The sequence below is a fragment of the Prosopis cineraria genome, unplaced genomic scaffold (genome assembly GCF_029017545.1).
Source record: "Prosopis cineraria cultivar Desert tree isolate PC_DT_omini unplaced genomic scaffold, ASM2901754v1 PC1, whole genome shotgun sequence".
Taxonomy (NCBI): Eukaryota; Viridiplantae; Streptophyta; class Magnoliopsida; order Fabales; family Fabaceae; genus Prosopis; species Prosopis cineraria.
This window is the reverse complement of record NW_026555332.1, coordinates 53,220,764-53,240,522: the sequence shown is the minus strand read 5'-3', so window position 1 is coordinate 53,240,522 and position 19,759 is coordinate 53,220,764. Positions and strand designations below refer to the sequence as shown.

Here is a 19,759-nt window from a genome sequence, read left to right as displayed (position 1 = left end):
AAAAAAGCAAAGGATTTTTGTTTCTAAGTTATTATCGCCATGCTCGAAGTCCAACTTTTTAACTCCACGGTTGAACAGATTATATTTTTTTTATTTCTAAATCCAAACGAGAGAATATGTGCCTTGTTCCTTGTAATTACAAATGGATAAACCATTTTTTTCCCAATTTTTGTGATTATTTTAGAATTGACTGCCCCAAAACTTACTAATTACCTTTCTGAACTGAATCATTAATGAAATTGGGTCTAGTAGAAGGATTAATTTCTCACACAAGAGTAAATCTATTCTCAAATTTTTGAATTTTTGTTGTACGAAATTTCCACATTTAATTATCTATCATGCCTCCAACTTGCTGATAAAAAAAAGAAAAAGAAACTTTCCGAAATGAATCGACTGATCAATTACAATTATAACTTCAAGAATTTATTTCTTGCATTTTGTTCTGCCTCCGAAGTCCGTTGAAAGTAGAAACCGAAGCAACTCGCTGAAGGCCTGAAAAAAAAAAAAAAAAAAAGCCGAAAGGAGGAAACCGAAGAATCGTTTGCTTGAAAACGCAAGGTGTACGGCCAACGGTGAGGGGCGCGAGTTTTATAGAAACTTACTGTTTCAGCTTTTTGGGCGCGGTTCTTGTAGTGGTACTTTGAAGTTCCTCTACCTTGTCTCCTAAGCATGAATTGATTCTATGATGGTTGATAAAGAAACCCTACTATTTCGTCTACCTTCCTCTTAATTATGTTATAAACGATTCCATTAAGTCCTCATTGATTCTAATTTCAAGGTCTTGGGTGAGGGAGGGAGTTTCAGAGACAGGGACGCGACTTGATAGAGGAGGTTGCGAGTAAAAATGGCTCATCTGCATTCACACGGAGCCGATCACAAAAAGAAAGAAGTCATCCGTTTGGAGCGCGAATCGGTCATTCCAATTCTGAAGCCCAGGCTTATCATGACGTTGGCCAACCTTATTGGTATGTTGTGGCCTTGTACTCTAGCACCCACTTACTCCAGCCTCGCATATGAAATTGTTCAAATGTTGTTGTGGTGTTTCTCGTTGTCAAAGGCGCACTTTTGATTCTGTTTGCACATTGTACTGTTGTCTTTTTGTTGTCTATGCATTGAAGGTATATCAAGTGTCACGTTTAGATTTTTTGCGGGGAAATACTGGTCAATGATCATTTTTAATGCAGGTGAACTACACTGTCATAAATGTACATCTTGGGTGAAATTTGCTTGTCCGTTGCTTTTCAGTCAATCTTTGGGGAATATTTCTGACTTCACATCGAAAGCAACATTGATCATGAACTCGCTCCCTTATCAAATTGAATTATTTTGTAGTGTTTTCAGTTCAAGTTTTTAGTCTAGCTGAAAAATAAAATAAGAATAGCTTTCCCATTTCTGCAAACTTGGTTTCCTCTTCCTGGCTTTAAGTCTCTTGACTTTTCTGCAGAACATAGTTCGGACCGGGCTGAGTTTTTGAAGCTCTGCAAGAGAGTAGAGTACACAATCCGAGCTTGGTACCTTCTACAATTTGAGGATTTGATGGTATTATTCTCTCCCTGACCTTTTGGAGATATAGCCGTTGATACATTGCAGAGCCTGATTATTTTGTGCCTCAGCAACTCTACTCCCTCTTTGACCCTGTACATGGGGCCCAGAAGCTGGAACAACAGAAGTTAGCCCCTGAAGAAGTTGATGTACTTGAACAGAACTTTTTGACTTACCTATTTCAGGTATTATGGCTACTTCATGGATGTATAATATTTACAAAATTCGTGTGGTTCATTAATATGATTTAGATTTGATGACCTCTCACAATGACACTCCTAGTAGAACATTACTCAGTGTGTTGCTACTCTTTGCTAATAACTTCTGTATAATGGTCTCCATCAACATGTTTTGTATCCTCAAATGCTACGTATCATGTGATGACAGTCAGTTCGAAGCTGATCCTGTTTCACCTTCAATGTGCTTTGTATCAATTGAGATTCTTTTCTATGAGATTCTGTCATGTAACAAAGACTTGAGGGTTAATTTTGCTGTTTGTTATCGAGAAAACATTGAAGGGTCAGGGTGAGTCTGGGTGTGAAATGATGGCTTATAATTGATCACTATGCAGCTCTCTCTTGTACATAACTAACTTCAAAACCAGGACAAGGTGTTTGGGAAATAACATTTTGATGACACACAAAATGTGGGAGCTGAGTGAGCCAAAGTAGTATGGCGTATATATATCTTAAATATCCATCCCTTATAGTATATTGCATTCTTTATGTAGGTAATGCAAAAGAGCAACTTCAAGATAGCAACTGATGATGAGGTTGATCTTGCACTTTCAGGGCAGTATCTTCTAAATCTTCCCATTACTGTTGATGAATCTAAGGTTGTTCTAATTCTTGTGCCTTTGTAATATTTCATTGTTAGTTACTATATGCAACCATTATGAGCATGCTATTTGAGTCTGATGGCATAGGTTATTTGGGATATTTGATTGTGCATAACATTTGATGATCTTTGTGCATTTGCTGTATTCAGCTTGACAAAAGGCTTTTGAAGAAATATTTTGAAAGTCATCACCATGATGACCTGCCGGATTTCTCTGATAAGGTAAGATCTTAAATCTAGTACAAGGGGTAATGCTCATTAGGATTTTTTTCCCCATGGAGGCCTGGAGGATGGGAGTTAATTAAGAATTGAAGGGATGATATATGCTTATCTTGAAGCTCTGAGTCATCACATATCATCTCTTTGACATTTTCAGGTCTTTTAATTTGTGATCTTGTGTTACTTTTGTCCTGCCTGGTCTGCTCTACATTTTGACTTTCGCATGCTTTGTCAATTTAGTATCAAGTGCATGATATTTGGTCTCAAGCGGTGAATTGTGTATAATTTTCATAACTTTGATCTTCCAGATGACACTCATTACCAAGATAGAAGCAAGTAAAACATTTGACAGAAAAGTTTATATTGTTAATCTAGGTTTGTTCAAGTCATTTGAAATTTTGAAAGTCCTTGAACTTTTTAACATCATATAATATCATGTAATGAGTCTCATAGAGGATTCAAGTTACTGGCTTTGTCACAGAAAGTTTAATTATAGTTATCATGATCTTATTTTTTTTTTATCCTTTTTCCTGAAAGATATAAGTGTGCTCCTTATGTGTTTTTCGTCAACAATCACATGAAAGATTTGTCATATGCTGGGATCAAATTAATTTTAGTCTTGGGTGAAATATCTCTTCTTATTCTTAAAAAAATTTGATGTGGTTTCAGTACCTTCTGAGTTCTTACTTTATATATGCAGAAGCAGTTGGTCTTGCTTGATGGAAGGAAAACTGGTTTCTCTGATTTGACAATTAGATTCCAATAATAATAATAATAAAAAAAAAGATTCTAACATGTTTTGTGCGTCATATTTATTAACATTCCTGAAGGGGCATTTTCATTAGATGTTTAATCTTGATGACTTAATGAAAATGCCCTTCTTAGCTATCAGAGTGAGGTCTTCATTGCTGATCTCTGAACTTCTTATGATAAACAATTATTTGTGTTTGTAAACAGCAACAACGTATTATTTGCCTTTGCACTAATGGTTTAATGCCACATTTTCAGTTGATTTCTGATGGCCCAAAAATAAAAAAAAAAGTTGACTTCTCTTGATCACACTCACTTGTGAGCTAATGCATGAGTATTATCTCGTTCCTTGTTATTGGATTGTTTTGCAATCTAATACATCTTATTTTTCTAGTATGTTATTTTTCGCCGAGGCATTGGAATTGACACAACAACTGATTACTTTTTTATGGAGAAAGTAGACATGATCATTGGACGTTTTTGGGCATATCTGTTAAGACTGACTAGGTAAGCAAACTTTTGGACCGTCAACTGAATTTGTTGATTGATGCTATTGAAGAATCTATTGTCAGATTTTAATAGATACCTGATTATTTGAAATTTTTGTCACTTTCAAATCCTGCAAAAGTATTTGAAGCCATTATATGCATGAAACTGAAACCTTTTCTTTTTTGCATGCCTTATAAGAATTAATGTAATAAGCTCACCTTTAAACTGAAAGGATTTATCTTTGGAAGTGTATAATTTGCTATTACCTGTGAATATGTTAGGGTGAAAATAGCATGCTTCTTAGGCTAACTTCTGAAACATAATATAAATTATGGTTCTTGCAGGTTGGAAAAGTTATTCTCTCGAAGGTCAAAAAGACATCATAAGAAAGGCCCAAAGAAGGATGATGATATTACATCTGAAGCAGAGCGAGATGACCTCTATGTTGAACGAATTCGCTTAGAAAATATGGAAATAAGGTCTTTTTTACACATTTTTTGTGGACTGTTGCTGTTGTCATTTTGTGTTTTCATCGCATCTTTTTGGGCTGGGGTTATTCTATGTGCAATTACTTTATAACTTTTTTGTTTACCTATAATATCTTCTTGACATAGATGGTGACCATTCAGCAATTTCAATCAAGTTTTTTTAAGACTTCTGTGAAACCTGAATTCTGGCATTTTCACTTCAACTAATGATTTAAATTTATGTCTCATGAAATTTTCAATATTACACAATTACTTTGTAATCGCATTCATCACATTTATATTATTCCAAATTTCCAACCATGGGAAAGAGTTCATAATGAACATGTAGAGGCTGATAGTCAACCTGGACGGAAGTTTGACCACTTCTTCAGCTGAAGTACTAGTGCTTGAAGACTTTAACTGTGTTGAGAAATCTCAAACTTCTAATTGATGCATATGGGTTGAAGCCTCGACTTTCTCGTAGATCTAGAAAATATGATCAGAAGTTTAAAATTGCATGTGCAATCAGTCAATCTATTTCTCTGAGCGACACTGAATGTTTTGTTCTGATTGAAACTGTGGATGCATCTAAATTGCATGATTTGATGATCTGGACTTGAAATTCATGAGATTGTTTGTTGCCACTGCCAGTTTTCGCAATTTGCTGGGCAAGAACACCATACAGGAACCCACCTTTGATAGGATAATTGTTGTCTACAGGTGATCCTTCCTCAAATCTTTAAATGCTACTGTGCTATTTTGTTGCTAAACCTATGGTCCTGTCATCTGAGGATTCAAGAATTTTTTTTGAACAGTCTTCTTCCTGATTTAGTGCATATTCTATTTCCATTTCATAGCTCAAGTCACAGTTTCTCCAATATTGTAATTTGGTAATGTATGAAAATGTGAGGGATTGTAAATACATACTGGGGGTTGGGTTTGTGTTGAGCAATGCTTGGAATTAATTTGCAATAATCCATGCATGTTAGTTTATTGAAATCTAAGGAATGATGATGCAGGCGAGCTAGTACCAAATCTAAAGCAGAACGAGGAATATATGTTAAGCACTTCAAAAATATTCCAATGGCTGATATGGAGATAGTGCTCGTGAGTGACCTCTTTTATGCTTGCATTGTCTTGTCCCTCATTTCATCACTATGATCAATGAATCAATCAATCACCTTATCCTTCAATGTACATAAAGTGATGATCTGCTCATGAACATTTTTACCCAACAGCCAGAAAAGAAAAACCCTGGATTGACTCCAATGGATTGGGTCAAGTTTCTTGGGTCTGCTATAGTTGGTCTGGTTAGCCCCCCCACCCTTAATTACTACTACTTAATGCCAATTAATTGTTCCTTGTTTTATTCCTATTTTTTCTCATGCACTTTTTTCTCTTCTGTCCACAGGTAGCAGTTATTAGCTCACTTGAAATGCCTAAAGCTGACCTGTGGGTCATCATGGCTGTTCTTGTCTCAGTCATTACTTATTGTGCTAAGACATACTTCACGTGAGTCTGCAAATGTTTCCTTTCATGGGAAACATGTATTTTGCATAATTTGATGGGAGGATTGCATGCTACTTCAAGATTTACATTTGTATAAAGTTTTCTTTCTGCCAGTTGACCTAAGTCATGGTTGCCTATTGTTAACTTCCGTCATATTTTCAATGGATCTTTAAAATTTCCATAGGTTCCAACAAAACATGGCTGCATACCAAAACTTGATTACACAGTCAATGTATGACAAACAACTGGATAGTGGAAAGGGTACACTTCTCCACTTGTGTGATGATGTCATTCAACAGGAAGTAAGTGCTAGCTGTATGTGCTAATAAAGTGGTAGTTGATTATTTTTGTCAAATATTGACTACTTTTATGAACTGGACCTGATTCAGTGGTTATACTGGAATAATTGGGAATGGATCAGTGTATTACTTATCCTGAGTTTCATCAATTAGCAGATTCTTTCTCAATTAAAAGAATGTAGTTGGCTTATGTTATGTCAATACTAAGGAGCATCGATGTCATTGTTGTTGGAAGACACTGCTAACTCTTTATCGGGCCATATTGTGCTTTTGCTGTATGTCTTTGGCATATGTCTATGTACTTGTGAAACATTTGAGGCTATTGATTTCAAACTCCGATTTGCAGGTCAAAGAGGTGATTGTTTCATTCTTTATTTTGATGGAGCAGGGCAAAGCAACTAGACAGGTGTAGATACCAAAATTTATTAGTAGCTTTCTATACATTACACCCTTTTTTATCTAGTGATGTTATTTTATTTATATTTACCAATATGCTTACAAATGGATTGATCATTGATCATCAAACAAGTGGAGGTCTTATTCATGGTTTACTGCTTCAACTGTGGTCAAATCAAGATAATTAAATATATTTTTTAATGGTGTGAGGTGTTTTTTAAGTGTTCTCTTAGAGGTATTGATACAAGATATCTGGTAATGTGAATCAGGATCTTGATCAATGGTGTGAGGAACTAATAAAAGAAGAATTTGGGGAGAGCTGCAATTTCGATGTGGATGATGCAGTTAATAAGTTAGAGAAGTTGGGAATTGTTACTCGGGTGAGATTCCTTATAATTTTCTTCTTTGGTTAAACTGTTTTTATCTGTAGTGAAGTATGTAATAACTAATACTAGGTTGCTTATAAGGAGATCGAATCTGATTTGATTTCTGGGGTAAATTGCCATGGTTTAATTTTGCAATTTTCATAGTATAAGCAGTTGAGGAAATAATGGTTGAATTTGGACTCTTCTCTTTGCTGGTTATGGTTGAGTTGTATATAGTCTTTTTCATGCATCAGTTACACTCATTATGGATATCAGTTTAACCGCAATGATTTTATGTGAACTGAAGAAAATTACAAAATCACAGGATCCTGGCAAGTTGTGCACACTGCACGCCTCTGTGATGATGTCATTGTCTGAAATATCTTTTTAAAATTGTTGTAACCCAAAATTTGTAGCCCTGAAGATTTCGATGCATTATTTGACTGGAGGCTCACCTGGAATGCAGGATTCTATTGGCCGGTTCCAATGCGTGGGGCTGAAACGGGCCAACGAGATCATTGGAACGACCACTGAAGAGCTGGTCCTTAAGGCAAAACAGGGAAGCGTTTCTCCTTGATGGCGTTTTTATAAGGTTCTTGTTTTATATTTATTTAAAAAAAATGGTGTGTGCCTAGTACATGCGTAAATTTTAATTGATGACATTATACCTTCCGATTTGGTCTGAGGTTTAGATTCACTCGTGTCTCAGGGTTGGAGTTAATGGATTGATGTTTTGCGTAACTTTGTGTTGAATATTTTCTATGGAACTTTATGTTCCCTTGTATTTGTTCCTTAAAATTTATTAGCCACTTTGATCTTTATTCTAAAACCAGCTTCCAGATTCTTAAACGCTCTCGGTCAGAACCGTGCCTCCCTCACCGCCATTTTTCTGGCTTTCACAATCACAATTCTCAACTTGGTGCCTTCAACCTCTCGTTTTCTTTTCCCTTTTTTTTGGGCCAATGGTAATTCTCACAACTCAAGATCTTCAGCGAATAAATATAGAATGCAGCCAAATGGATGTGCACAAATGGTAGCAATCTGGGCCCTTAAAGCATCATTCAATGTTTGATTTTTGAAGGTGTGCAAAAAAAAATATTACTTTTAAAAATAGATAACCTTTTAAATGATATTCAAATCCTTAAAAAAATTAATCTTACGGCTGCCGACTGAAGATATTTCGGGCAACCAAAAAAAAAATATTGAATGCAAATGCGGGGGGGGGGAATCTAAATCCAGAGTAATGAGAGAAAACAAGGATATATATATATATATATGGGCAACCAAAAAAAAATATTGAATGCAAATGCGGGGGGGGGGGGGGAGGAATCTAAATCCAGAGTAATGAGAGAAAACAAGGATATATATATATATATATATATATATAATGTAACCCTTCCTAATTTTTTCCTTTCGAAATGAAGGTTAAATGCAAATGAACAAATAGATCAGATTAAACATTCCAAAATGTTGTCGTTTTGTTGCCTACTGGATTGCGGAGTGACTTATGCTAGGATCAAGGTACTTTACGTTGGCTCCAAGAGAAATTAGGAGACAGAAGAACATGCGAGGTAACCTTGTAAGTCCTCCACAATTGACATGCGACTTATCTGGTGACGTTCTATTGAGGTGAAATGTACGCTACAGGAATTTGTGCTTCCAACTGAAATTGAGATCTCCTTAAAAGAAAATTTCAAGGGATGGGATTCCCAAATTTAATTCCCATTTCCTGTGATTCTACTCACATTGCAAAAATAAGAAAGACTCCGTCTAAAATCAACAGCAATGAAACTGTAATGCAGCCTAATTTTGTAAGGAACTAAACTCAATAGTTTGACATCATATACTGTGCAATTCCTTTTAGCATGAGATTTCTCACTCACTAATCATCCAACGTAACTGAGAAACATGCTCAGATGAATAAAATGAACAGTTGGGGTTATAGTGTGTTTGATGAAAGACAGATGCTCAGAAAATGGTAATAAAGCTCATGTTTCTTTCCTGATTAGAAAGCAAAATTCAAATAGGCCGTACACATTATGAGTTAGCACTTAGCAGTGAGCCAGTGACTAAAATTATTAATAAAAAATAATCTGTAGGTTAGGAACTGGATAACTACGCATTTTGATGAAGGCATATCTCGCGGAAAAGATTCCACCTGGTCTTGTTAACAAAGTTTAAGCAGATGTATATACGTGTCTCAAGTTCTTCCATGAGGAGGAGAAAGTTTTTAGAGTCCCTGCGAAGATGCTTGATGACCTCTTGCATGGCATATCTATTTTTACCCATCTCTAGGCCAAGGCGAACGGAACGCTTGTCAGCTTCAACTGCGCCGTGTAGCCGAGCAACAAGGCGATCAATCGTATCAAGATCTTTGTTCAGTGTATAAGTACCCTTCGAAGCGGCTTCAAGCTGCGCCAATCGAGATAGTTCCTTCTTTTTGGGGTTTTTGGGAGGGGAGATATATGCAGGGCAAACCGGAGCAGCGGCAGCAATGGCTACAAGTGCATGGGTCGTGACCACAACGGCGGATACAACCACTCCCACAGCGCCGGCAACGAAGCAAAGTGCCGAACCATTTGTAGCACCACGGAGAAGGCGTAATTTGGAGCGAGACTTTCGGAGAGAACGATGAAGTTGTCGGTCAAGATCAGAAAAGGAGCTGCGCATGTTGCTGAAGTCATGTGAATCGTGGGAGGGAAAAGGATTGTTTTGAGCATCGAATCTGAAGAAGACGTCGAAGGCATAGTCACACTGGGGTTGAGTGAGGTGATTAGAATCGGAGGAAAGAACGGAGAGAAGGTCAAGAAGAGGAGCGTACATGCTACGGGCACAATTGAGACTTCGGTGAAGTAGGAGGCAAAGTTCGAAGCGGTCTCGCTGTGGTCGAAGTAGGAAGAAACGAGGCGAGTCAGAGAATTGGGCTTGGGTTGTGCGAGAGCTTCTTGGACGCAATATCGGTCAGGTTGAAGCACCTTTTCCAGGATTTTCCTTTGGGAGTCTCCCTCGGGCTCGGCTGGGCCATCGACGAGCTCAGGATGGTCTTGCGAAAGATCGCGTCCAGAGGGGTCAAATACTTCTATCTGTATTATCGATCGAATCTCTTGGTAGGAATCGCCCTGTATAGTGCGATTGAATTCGCGAGACACCACATTTAGGGCGGGAGAGGACTGAGTGCTGGTAACGGGAGTGGTCTCTGTGGAAAACCCTGGCAGTCCAAGCTTCAGTCAGACATTCATACAAACACCCATCGGGAAAAGAAACTGAGCCCTCTTTCACGAAGAATAAAGCGATTCAAAATTTTGTTTAGAGGGGAGTGATTGTGTAATATGATCTTACAATCAAAGTGGATGCTCCAAAACTGAGAGCCCCGGTGAAGAAAGAAATAATTTTGGAGTTACCTTGGCCAGGAACAGGCGGATTAGCGGCCGGAACAGGCGCTGAAGACCACGTCAATGATCCGAAGGAGAGACATTCCAGCATTCTTCGTTTTCCCAGTCACTTCTTCTATATTCGGTGGCTTTTGTAAAAGGGTCTCCCTCTCACGCATCAGTAACATCAAAAACCTGATTGGTGATTGACTTCTCTTGTTCTTGAGAGATGGAGGCTCTTTACTTGAAGCGGCAAGAGACTCAAAGCAGAGAAACAAAGTGCGACTTTTATTCGTATAGATATATAAAATCTATTTTTTATTCATTCTTTATTTTACCTCAATTTTTCTTTAAATATTGGATCGTCAGTTGGTTGGACAAGATTCCTCCACTAATCTTTTATCTCTGCTTTGTTGGGTATTATCAAATTTCTAAATGAGACTTCCTCCCCTGGTTTTCCATTTTTCGTCGTCCGGATTCAAAGCGACTAAAAATCAGTCACTGCATCGCGGTCTACGTTAAAATTAAATTTTCGTCACAAATATCCTAATTTCTTTCTTTCTTTTTATTAAGAAAAACAGATTACCTTTTGACAAAGAAAACACGTACAAATTACCACACACACTAATGCTAGAAGCATGCAGAGGCCGCGTGAATGAGGAGCATGAATCTCTTCTTTTTCTCCTTCTCATCCTCTTCCTTTTTCTTTTCATTCTAGCTATTAAATCAAGACTTAAACGGCTAAAATTTAATTTTTTAAAATATTAAATTATAAAGAATATAAATAATAAAATTCAAAGTGCTAAAATTTAATAGGAACAACTAAAAATACGATAAAATAAAATAAAATGTTTTGAAGGAGATTAAATTTGAATCATTTAAAATCTTGATCTAATAGATAAAAAAAATTTAAAAAAAAAAGAGGAGGGAAAGAATGAGCAAATGGCAATTCAATTCTGAAGGACTTTTTCTTTTATCTCGCCGACATCTTATGAGGAAGTATACTCATACTCAGAGTCATAAGTTTGACAATCATGTTCATTTAGTCAATATAAAATCAATACACATATGCTTCATTCCGCTCTAACTGTAAAAGTTTGTTTTTTAATTTTTATGGGCCAAGAGTAAATTAAATTACTTGTTATTTGAAATTAATGTGTCAACGGACTATTACTCTTAATCATTTAAATTTAAATAGTATAAATTTAAGAAATGGTGCATTGAACAGGGTACTTTGCCCCCCCCCCCCAAAAAAAAAAAGTTAATATAGTAGAGGAAAGAGAATGAGATCTTATATCTAGAAACAAACCAGAATATGGAGTTTTTTGAAAACTACGCTATTGACACTAATTAACAAGCTGAACTCCCGAAAAATGAACGAGAATAACGTGAGGGTTCTCTCACTAATAGAAAACCCAACACCACTAATGTTTACTATGAGTACAAGGGAATGTTATCGGGCACTCGTAAAATGGTAGAGAGCCCATTCCATATTTTCGTTCCCGGTTAGCAAATATGTTCAAATAGGCGGTGGCGTCGTGAACATGATGAGTTGGAAGGCATTCAACAAAAAATTGATCCGTAGGTTAGGAACTAGGCGTTTTGATGAATGCATATCTGGCGGAGAAGATTTGATCTGGTCCTGTTAACAAAGTTTACGCTGATGTATATAGTTGTCTCAAGTTCCTCCATCAGCTGGCGCAAGCTCTCGTACCTCTTGCGGAGCAACTTGACGACCTCTTGGATGGCATATCTATCATTACCCATCTCCAAACCAAGACGAACAGAATGCTTGTCGGCTTCAACTACTCCGTGCAGCAGAACAACAAGGCGATCAGTTGAATCGATATGTTGTTTCAGAGCAAAAGTAACCCTCGAAGCTGCTTCAAGCTGCGCCAATCGAGCGAGTTCCTTCTTTTGGGGGTTCATCAAATGAGAGAATGCAGGGCAAACGGGAGCAGCAACAGCAGCAATGGCGACGAGCGCATGAGTCGCGACGACAACGGCAGTTGCAACCACTCCCACGGCGGTAGCAATGAAGCAAAGAGCAGAACCAGCAGTGGCACCACGGAGAAGGCGTAACTTGGAACGAGACTCTTTAAGACAGCAACGAAGCTGTTGGTCAAGTTCAGAAAAGGAGCTGCGCATGCGGCTTAAGTTAAGGGAATCACTGGAAGAAAACGGATTGTCTTGAGTATCAAATCTGAAGAAGATGTCGGAGGCACGGTCACACTGGGATTGAGTAAGATGACCGGAATCGAAGGGAAGAACGTGCAGAAGGTCACGAAGAGGAGCATACATGATACGCGCACAACGGAGACATCGGAGAAGTAGAAAGCAGAGTTCAACGGCGGCCTCACTGCGGTCGAAGTAGGTAGAGATGAGGTGAGTCAGAGAATCGGATTTGAGTTGTACGAGAGCTTTTTGGACGCAATCTCGGTCAGGTTGAAGCAGTTTTTCGAGGAATCTCCTTTGGAAGTCTCCGTCGACGAGTTGAGGTTGGTCTCGCGGAGGATCGTTTCCAGAGGGGTCAAGTACTTCTATCTCAATTATCGATTGGATCTCTCTGACAGAATTGCTGAGTACGGCGCGATCGAATTCGAGAGATACATTTGGGGCTGGCGACGACTGCGTGCTGGCAACGGGAGTGTGCTCCGTCAAATGCCCTGAGACAGTTCATGATTCAGTCAGATATTAATACAAAATTCTTTTTTGGCGAAGACTAAACAATTCGAGTTGTTTGGCTGGAATGGGTATGATTGTGAGTGAAATGATCCTATAATCGAAGAAGATACCCCAAATCTGAGAGGCCCGGCGAAGAACGAAGGATATTGATTTACCTCCGAGGGGAGCAGGCGGATTAGGGGCTGGAGCAGACGCTGAAGACAACGACGTCAACGATCTGGAGGAGAGACATTTCAGCATTCTTCGTGTTCCCAACCTTCCCACACGCTTCTGTAATCCTGTTTACTCTTTTGGCCCTTGAGAAAGCGTCGCTCAGTTTTATAGCGTTGGACTTCCCTTCGGGTCTGGTGTGGCGGCCCAGAAAGCGGAACACGAGGCGTGACGTGATGATCTTGCGATTTTATTGAATTTAAGATCACCCTTCGCCTTCCTGTGTTTATGATAATTCTTTTATATGGTTGAGTTTTTTAAAAGTATCGAACTCAAACCTAAAATATTCTACTTACAAGGTTGTAGCTCTTTTCATTAGAACAAATGTAATTAATAATTTTTTATTATTTTTCTAAAAATCAATTTGAAAACTTATTATCTTCTTTCAATTTAAAATATAAAACATTTTTAATTGTATCTCACTTCTTAATAAAATAATTATTTATTTTTAAATTAATATTATTTTTTATATTTGTTATTATTTAATAAGATGTTTTATTTTAAAATAAATATAAAATAATTTATTTATTATAAATATTTAAAAAAACACATTAATTTCAAATTGAAATATTAAAAGTATTTTATTTTTTTTAATGGATGGGATATATCTTTATTATTCATGAACACCTATTTAAAAAAATCATATTCCTAAAAATTAACCAACAAAGGACAAGAACCAACCAAGGACTGGACATGTACAGCCAGAAAAAAATTTCAAAAGCAGTTTTTTGGGAACAATTCAAAAACAAATATTTAAATCATAATTTGTAATTTTAAAACTTGAACTCGACATATTGGTCGACCTCAGGTGGATGTGAAGACAGGGTTCCTTCTCTTCCATTCTTGCTTCTTACATTTTAGGCGGTGTGGGACATCTAAAACGGTCATACTTTTTGCTTTGCCATTGCGTCCAGGACCCCACTACCTCAGTACACACATCCTCGCCACCATACAACCAGCTGCACAGTGTTGTTAGACTCCACATCCATTCCCAAAGCAGGGTTTTGGGATGAGGCTCTTAATTAATGTTACGTTTTGTCTCACCCCCGTATGGAGTTAGAAATAAAAGTCGGATCTAGTGGGAGCTTGTTTTAATAAGAATTTGAGGTTAAAAATTTAATATTTTTTAAAATAATTGAGTTTTAAAGCTCAATCCTTTTAAACCTTAAAAAAGAACTCGGGTTTGAGTAACTTGTTAAATTCATTTAACTTTTTTTTTTTGCTTCTCTGTTAGACTTTGGAGAATGGCTGAATTAAGGTTGGATTTTCAACCTCCAAAGAAATCTTACACAGCACACTCGTACTCAGTCTCTCACTCTTTCACTCTTAGACCTGTGACAAAGTTGAAAATAACATTTTATTTATAAATGATAATGAGGGAGATCTTGATTAACATTGATGATGACTTTTGTTTTTATCTTATTTGGACTTTTTAATCTTGAGTTTATTTTTTAAATTATATAAGACTTTGATTAATGTATCTTGAATTTTAAAATATACTAAATAAATTAAAATGTTAAATTTTATTTTTTTTTTCAGCAAATGGGCTTATAGGTTCAGCCCTGAGTTCAATAAAGATTGGGTTTCAATTTTTGAGTGAAATTAGGGCAATCAAGCTTTCAGACTTAGACCCACAAGAGTCGAGCTCATATAAATCAGACTTGCGCGTTTCCTGACTCTACCCCTGTTCCTTTCTCAATTCATGTCAGTGTCAATGTCAATAAATAGATTTCTTCATGTCAATGTCTTCTCCTGTTGACGTTTATCTAATCTTGCACTTAATTGCATTGGTCATTGTCTACGACCTCCACCAGCAATCCTTGAACTTCACAAGAATCACAACCACACCCTACAACGATTCACACACCCGAGGGGTAAGAAGAGTAGAAACAGTAAGGACAGCGGAAGAAAACAGTTTCGAGTTTGAGATGTTCAATAATTGCTCCCACAAGTAGAACGAGCATGATGGAATGGGAGTTAGTAGAACAGAAGAACATCAGAAACTCGTATACAGACATAAAACCACACCAACCCAATCATTACTCTCATATGAACAACAAATAATGGTTTACAAGATTTCTCATACACCTTTTTTAGTTTAAAAAAAATGAATAAAATTGTTCACTGGCTCATGGAAAAAGGAGGAAATGACAGCTGCTCTTTGTACACTTATCAAGCAGCTTTATATATTCTCTGGTAGCCATGGAGGGAAGAATGAGAAAGCAAGATATAAATCACAAATTTATACTAAGAATTTGGACGCGGACAATGCTTCTTTTCTTTACCCTGTTGCTTTGAATAACTGACTTCCGAGGGTCACAGTTGGAGTGCCTTCACCCATCATTGTTGTCAACTTCATTTCCTTCTCAAGGATCCGCTCAAGTTCCATTACAACATAACTCATGGAAGGTCTTCTCTCACTTGAAGGGCTCAAACATCGAGCCACTAGCAAGATAAATTCTTCCATGCCTTCTGCTGTGAAACTACTTCCCAATCTCTGATCAATGATAGTAGACATAACGCGATGGTCTTCATTAGCTTGCACCTACATTGGAGGAAGGAAAAGATTAGAACATGTCAGAACACCAGACGCTGGTTTTCTGGTGAAATACAACAAGACAAGTCCTGAGAAATTGTTGGGTTAGACATGATCACATACCCATTCAACTAGATTCTGGCTAGAGCCTGAAGTTGGAGATTCTGTTGCTTCCTTCCCACTTAATAGTTCCAACAAAAATACCCCAAAACTGTATATATCACTCTTTTCAGAAAATCGTCTGAACTCTCTAACCCTGCATATACATATACATATATATAAGATCATGGCACATTAGTCCGGAAAAATTTACATGTACAACCACTACGGACACAGATCATTCATGTGCATCAGTCTCAGAGTTGTTACTCGGGGGCAAGGAATATCTCATCGGCTGCGGCTTGAGAAGATGGGCCTGCAATATCAGCTCTTCCCAGGAAATTGCGCAGTCCAGCATCGGCAACCTTAGCAATGAAATTTTCATCCACCAAAACATTGGCTGTTTTGAAATTCTTATGCACCAAGCGGGGGCTCAAGGAGTGAATGTGAGCCAAACCTGCTTAGAAATAGATAGATAAGCATTTTGTAAATAAACATGGACAAGTGCCTCTGACCCTTTATGCATAAATAAAGGATTACCAAGAAACTGAAAGTTTTAAAGTGGCTTACGAAAAAACTTGTGGGGTCCATTCAGATACTGGGATATTTTATCTAAAAAGAAGAAAACTGACACCAGGAAAGCCACAAATGCTCACTGATTTTGCAGAGGATCACCTGTAGCAGCACCTTGAGCTATTGAAAGTCTAAGCTTGAATTCTAGCTTCTCTTTCGATTGTTGACCAGCACCTGCAGGGAGAAATAGAATTGATATGCATAAACTCTAAGAAGGAATCGTTCGTAAGGACAAAGGGAGGGGAGAAGAATCTTTTATCACATTCAAAGCAAACCAATTCATAGCTTGGCATGCACGTTACATGAAACTCAGGCTAGTAATCTATCATATTGTGCAGATAAAATCCATATAATTCGACCAGACAAATATGTATGAAGTGTGATAAGAAGGAGTGGAGTGACTGCTTAGAAATTTACCATACAAGTGACTAGAGACGCTCCCATTAGGCACATATTCGTATATAAGAAACTGCAGATTTTGTTCCTGGCAGTAGCCCAAAAGAGTTACAAGATTCCGATGATGAATGGAAGAGAGGTAGCGAGCCTGAAGTCAAACTCAGTCACATTAGATCAAAGGAAAAAATGATCAATAAAATACCCCAAATTTGAACCCTAAACTAAATGCAAGTAGCCAATCCATTCCAAGTCAAAACTATGAGGTGAAAGTGGCTGGTCAGGATTAGTAATAATAAAAAATTGGTCCCATTGCAGTTGTCGGGACTTTGTGGTGAGATAGAAATACTGATTTGCTCACATTTTATCCACGAGAAATAAGAAAATCCTCTTAAACTGTTGCTTGACGGGAAAAAGACATAATTAGAATAAGCTGATGGGTAAAGAAAATTTTAGCATTCTGAACCAACTATAGGCTAAGGGGGAAACAGCTTAATCAAGAAACAATCAACCCATAATTCCTATTCCCCAGAGAAATATCATCAAGAAGAATTCTAGTTTTTAACAAATTCTCAATATAATTTCCTTTTCTCCAACTATAGTAGCAGGACAAAACACTTCACTTTAATTATACTACAAGATATCAGAGTGTCTTATAAAACCAAGTTTTGGCAGCAGAAAACTGTTTACCACCTCGTCAACAAATTCCTGGCTCAGAAGTCCATGCCGCTTTTTGACGGCCACAAGCATACCATCATGAAGTAAACCTTTGTAAACCTCCCCAAACTTGCCTTCTCCGATCAAATTTTTGTCACTGAAATTCTTTGTGGCCTGAGAAAGTTCATCCATCTCAAACCGCCTTGTATCTCGTAAAGTCAACTCAATCCCACCATGTCTTTCCACTGTATGTAATGGAAGAATACAAGAATAGGTCTGTTGTTCGTATCACTAGAAAACTGACATGCACGTTTCAGATGTTACCTTGGGAAGGATCAGAGGACCCTGTCTCTGAAGTCCTTGAGACACTCCTCCTGCGAGATAGGCAGAAGCATAAGAGTGCTATAACTATCCCTACCAATGCCACGGCCCCTGCAGCTCCTCCTACTATTGCTGCAAGAGACCCTGACATAAGTTATGGGAATCACTTCACTTGTGCCTCACAATATTAATAGCAAGTTTTACACATACAACCTGAAATCCATAGAATAGCAGAAAGTCAAAAGAAAGGACCTGCATTGAATGCGTGACTAATACTGAAGTGCAGAAGACATGAAGATGCAGTGAGTAATCCACAATCAAACAAGAAAAGGGGAAAATCAATATTGATCGAGAAAAAGTTCGTGTAGAATAAAGTGGCTGCGGACCATGGTAAAAATGAAGACTTTTTCAAGCTATAAAATTGAAAATGGCACATTTGAAACAAGGCGCAAAGATCTCAGCCAAATGCATGTTTGTTTCTGATAACTGGATCTTGCGAAATGCCATTATGTTTGGGCATATCGTTGAAATTAGAAGGGTAGGCGAAGGGGAATTACAGATATAGCAGAGGTAGAATTTCTGTCAAATCTGCAGAGCTGTGATCCCCAGATAAATGATAAGGTGGGATCTCAGACAGCCTGCGCTTCATTTACCAATGACAATCTGAATGAACATGCAGCGCCATTATTGCCAAAGCCGAGATTCATCCACATTGCCCCCAGTTGCACCAATCATTTATCCTTGACATAAACCTAACAACCAAATCAAGGTATTCAGTAATTCGACTCGAGAAATAAATACAGAAAGAACAGAGGAGGGCTGGGGACATCAGAAGCAACCACAAACCCCTTTAGGTCAAGACTGAGTTTTGACGTTTCAGTTGACGATACAAGACAATGCCCTGAACCGCCAGGTCTGGATCAATAAGCCGTTTCAAAGTTGTCAAGACTGTAAGTAACCAAAACCCAGAAGAAGGGAGGAGGAGGAGCACCTCTCTATCCCCGTTGTCCTTTTATTAAATTAATTAGAATTAGAAAACTCTCTTGAGGGTATCATAGATGGATGCAAACAATGCCGACAGAAAGTGACCCTGCGCCGACAAACACTTTCAAGTTTATTACTACTTACTCCACCAAACCATCCAGTTCTTCAAATGGTGATCGTATACATGCAAACCCACATATACAGAATGGACCCTTTTGATTCTCTTTGATGCTTCCAGCCGAGCTTAAATCAAATGGAAGCCGGGATGATTGAAGCAGAAGAAGAAAGAATAGAAGACCAAGATGTGAAGTGGACAGAGAGGGGTGGGGACTAAGCGACAGAAAGAGAGAGAGAGAGAGAGATTGATTTATTTACATTTAGTTCGAATACATTTGTGGGCTGTAAAGTGGCATATTTGTTGTCTGATACGCAGGTTGAATGGGTTTATTTTCTGTGTCGTGTACAGGGCATCTTGGCTGTAACAGATTCAGAGAAGACACAGAAGGTGTGTTGGGGGGGGGGGTTGAGAAAGAAGACCCGGGCAGTACAAGTGTAGAATCGGAGAGATGTAACAGCAAATTTACTTATACAAGAAGATGAAGTTAAAAGGAGAGTGTGTGGAAGGGTGAGAAATAGAGCAGAGAGATTCATAGCTGAATGGCTTGTTGCTTGTAGGGTTATTGTACCCCACCAGCCAGCTATGTTGACGTTGCTCCTACTGGCCATTTTAATTACTAGTAACTTGTACCAATAATTTAACCACACAACGCGAGTGAACGAATATATTAGAACAAAGAAAGGAATAAGGTAACGGCAACCTCTACGTCTCCGTCTCTCTCTCTCTCTCTCTCTGACTTTCTCTTTTTAATTTATTCCGGCTTCTCGCACCTACACTTCGGATTCTTTGACAATTTTTTTTAATAATTTATTTGTCACACAATAATTACACGCTGTTGTGCGGTGATGATGATTACCCCGATGATTGCATCCAAAGTTAAGAAATTGCCCCGAACGGTTACCCTTGACATGTTATCCTCACCGCATTGATCTCCCTTCA

General features: G+C 38.0%; 4 protein-coding genes across 11 annotated transcripts; 1 reads left to right on the top strand and 3 right to left on the bottom strand.

Moving 5' to 3' along the window:
- The first annotated feature begins 431 nt into the window (after positions 1 to 431).
- LOC129288020 (uncharacterized) lies at positions 432 to 7,702 on the top strand. Of its 4 annotated transcripts, none has more exons than XM_054924337.1 (16): positions 432 to 572; positions 779 to 965; positions 1,445 to 1,539; positions 1,614 to 1,727; positions 2,273 to 2,377; positions 2,530 to 2,601; positions 3,743 to 3,855; positions 4,182 to 4,316; positions 4,956 to 5,024; positions 5,324 to 5,411; positions 5,543 to 5,614; positions 5,716 to 5,816; positions 5,998 to 6,115; positions 6,459 to 6,518; positions 6,778 to 6,888; positions 7,340 to 7,702. In XM_054924337.1, the coding sequence occupies exons 2-16, from the start codon at positions 845 to 847 to the stop codon at positions 7,448 to 7,450; spliced, it is 1,485 nt and encodes a 494-aa protein (XP_054780312.1). In that variant the 5' UTR covers positions 432 to 572; positions 779 to 844; the 3' UTR covers positions 7,451 to 7,702. The 4 variants fall into 4 exon arrangements, with proteins under 4 accessions (XP_054780312.1, XP_054780319.1, XP_054780300.1 ...); XM_054924325.1 differs by having other exon boundaries at positions 441 to 688; XM_054924331.1 differs by having other exon boundaries at positions 442 to 635.
- A 1,147-nt stretch (positions 7,703 to 8,849) lies between these two features.
- On the bottom strand, positions 8,850 to 10,542 carry LOC129286349 (UPF0496 protein At3g19330-like). Its single transcript, XM_054922330.1, is given in 3 exon segments — positions 8,850 to 9,740; positions 9,743 to 10,081; positions 10,275 to 10,542. Coding segments are annotated over 3 exon segments (1,173 nt in total). The 5' UTR covers positions 10,357 to 10,542; the 3' UTR covers positions 8,850 to 8,988.
- Positions 10,543 to 11,514: 972 nt separating this feature from the next.
- LOC129287788 (UPF0496 protein At3g19330-like) lies at positions 11,515 to 13,323 on the bottom strand. 2 transcript variants are annotated; one of them, XM_054924037.1, is made up of 2 exons: positions 13,040 to 13,323; positions 11,515 to 12,910 (listed from the first exon to the last, which is right to left on the bottom strand). In XM_054924037.1, exons 1-2 carry the CDS (start codon positions 13,167 to 13,169, stop codon positions 11,838 to 11,840), a joined length of 1,203 nt encoding a protein of 400 aa, XP_054780012.1. In that variant the 5' UTR covers positions 13,170 to 13,323; the 3' UTR covers positions 11,515 to 11,837. The 2 variants fall into 2 exon arrangements, with proteins under 2 accessions (XP_054780012.1, XP_054780017.1); XM_054924042.1 differs by having other exon boundaries at positions 13,085 to 13,319.
- Positions 13,324 to 15,156: 1,833 nt separating this feature from the next.
- LOC129307719 (proline-rich receptor-like protein kinase PERK8) lies at positions 15,157 to 19,298 on the bottom strand. Of its 4 annotated transcripts, none has more exons than XM_054948604.1 (9): positions 18,558 to 19,298; positions 18,276 to 18,470; positions 17,722 to 17,931; positions 17,434 to 17,642; positions 16,765 to 16,891; positions 16,450 to 16,521; positions 16,045 to 16,231; positions 15,799 to 15,931; positions 15,157 to 15,684 (listed from the first exon to the last, which is right to left on the bottom strand). In XM_054948604.1, the coding sequence occupies exons 3-9, from the start codon at positions 17,867 to 17,869 to the stop codon at positions 15,421 to 15,423; spliced, it is 1,140 nt and encodes a 379-aa protein (XP_054804579.1). In that variant the 5' UTR covers positions 17,870 to 17,931; positions 18,276 to 18,470; positions 18,558 to 19,298; the 3' UTR covers positions 15,157 to 15,420. The 4 variants fall into 4 exon arrangements, with proteins under 4 accessions (XP_054804579.1, XP_054804565.1, XP_054804572.1 ...); XM_054948590.1 differs by having other exon boundaries at positions 18,565 to 19,298; XM_054948597.1 differs by having other exon boundaries at positions 17,722 to 17,932; positions 18,285 to 18,470; positions 18,565 to 19,298.
- Between the last annotated feature and the right edge of the window lie 461 nt (positions 19,299 to 19,759).

Excerpts from the sequence above, each read along its gene's own strand:
- LOC129287788 (XM_054924037.1), bottom strand. The coding sequence starts at position 13,169 with ATGCTGAAATGTCTCTCCTCCAGATCGTTGACGTCGTTGTCTTCAGCG. Across the intron at positions 12,911-13,039 it reads CCGGGCCTCTCAGATTTGGG|GGCATTTGACGGAGCACACT; the intron begins GTATCTTCTTCG and ends GAACTGTCTCAG.
- LOC129307719 (XM_054948604.1), bottom strand. The coding sequence starts at position 17,869 with ATGTCAGGGTCTCTTGCAGCAATAGTAGGAGGAGCTGCAGGGGCCGTG. Across the intron at positions 16,892-17,433 it reads GCCAGGAATTTGTTGACGAG|GCTCGCTACCTCTCTTCCAT; the intron begins GTGGTAAACAGT and ends GTTTGACTTCAG. Across the intron at positions 16,522-16,764 it reads CGTCTCTAGTCACTTGTATG|GTGCTGGTCAACAATCGAAA; the intron begins GTAAATTTCTAA and ends TTCTCCCTGCAG.
- LOC129288020 (XM_054924337.1), top strand. The coding sequence starts at position 845 with ATGGCTCATCTGCATTCACACGGAGCCGATCACAAAAAGAAAGAAGTC. Across the intron at positions 966-1,444 it reads GACGTTGGCCAACCTTATTG|AACATAGTTCGGACCGGGCT; the intron begins GTATGTTGTGGC and ends ACTTTTCTGCAG. Across the intron at positions 5,615-5,715 it reads GGTCTGCTATAGTTGGTCTG|GTAGCAGTTATTAGCTCACT; the intron begins GTTAGCCCCCCC and ends TTCTGTCCACAG.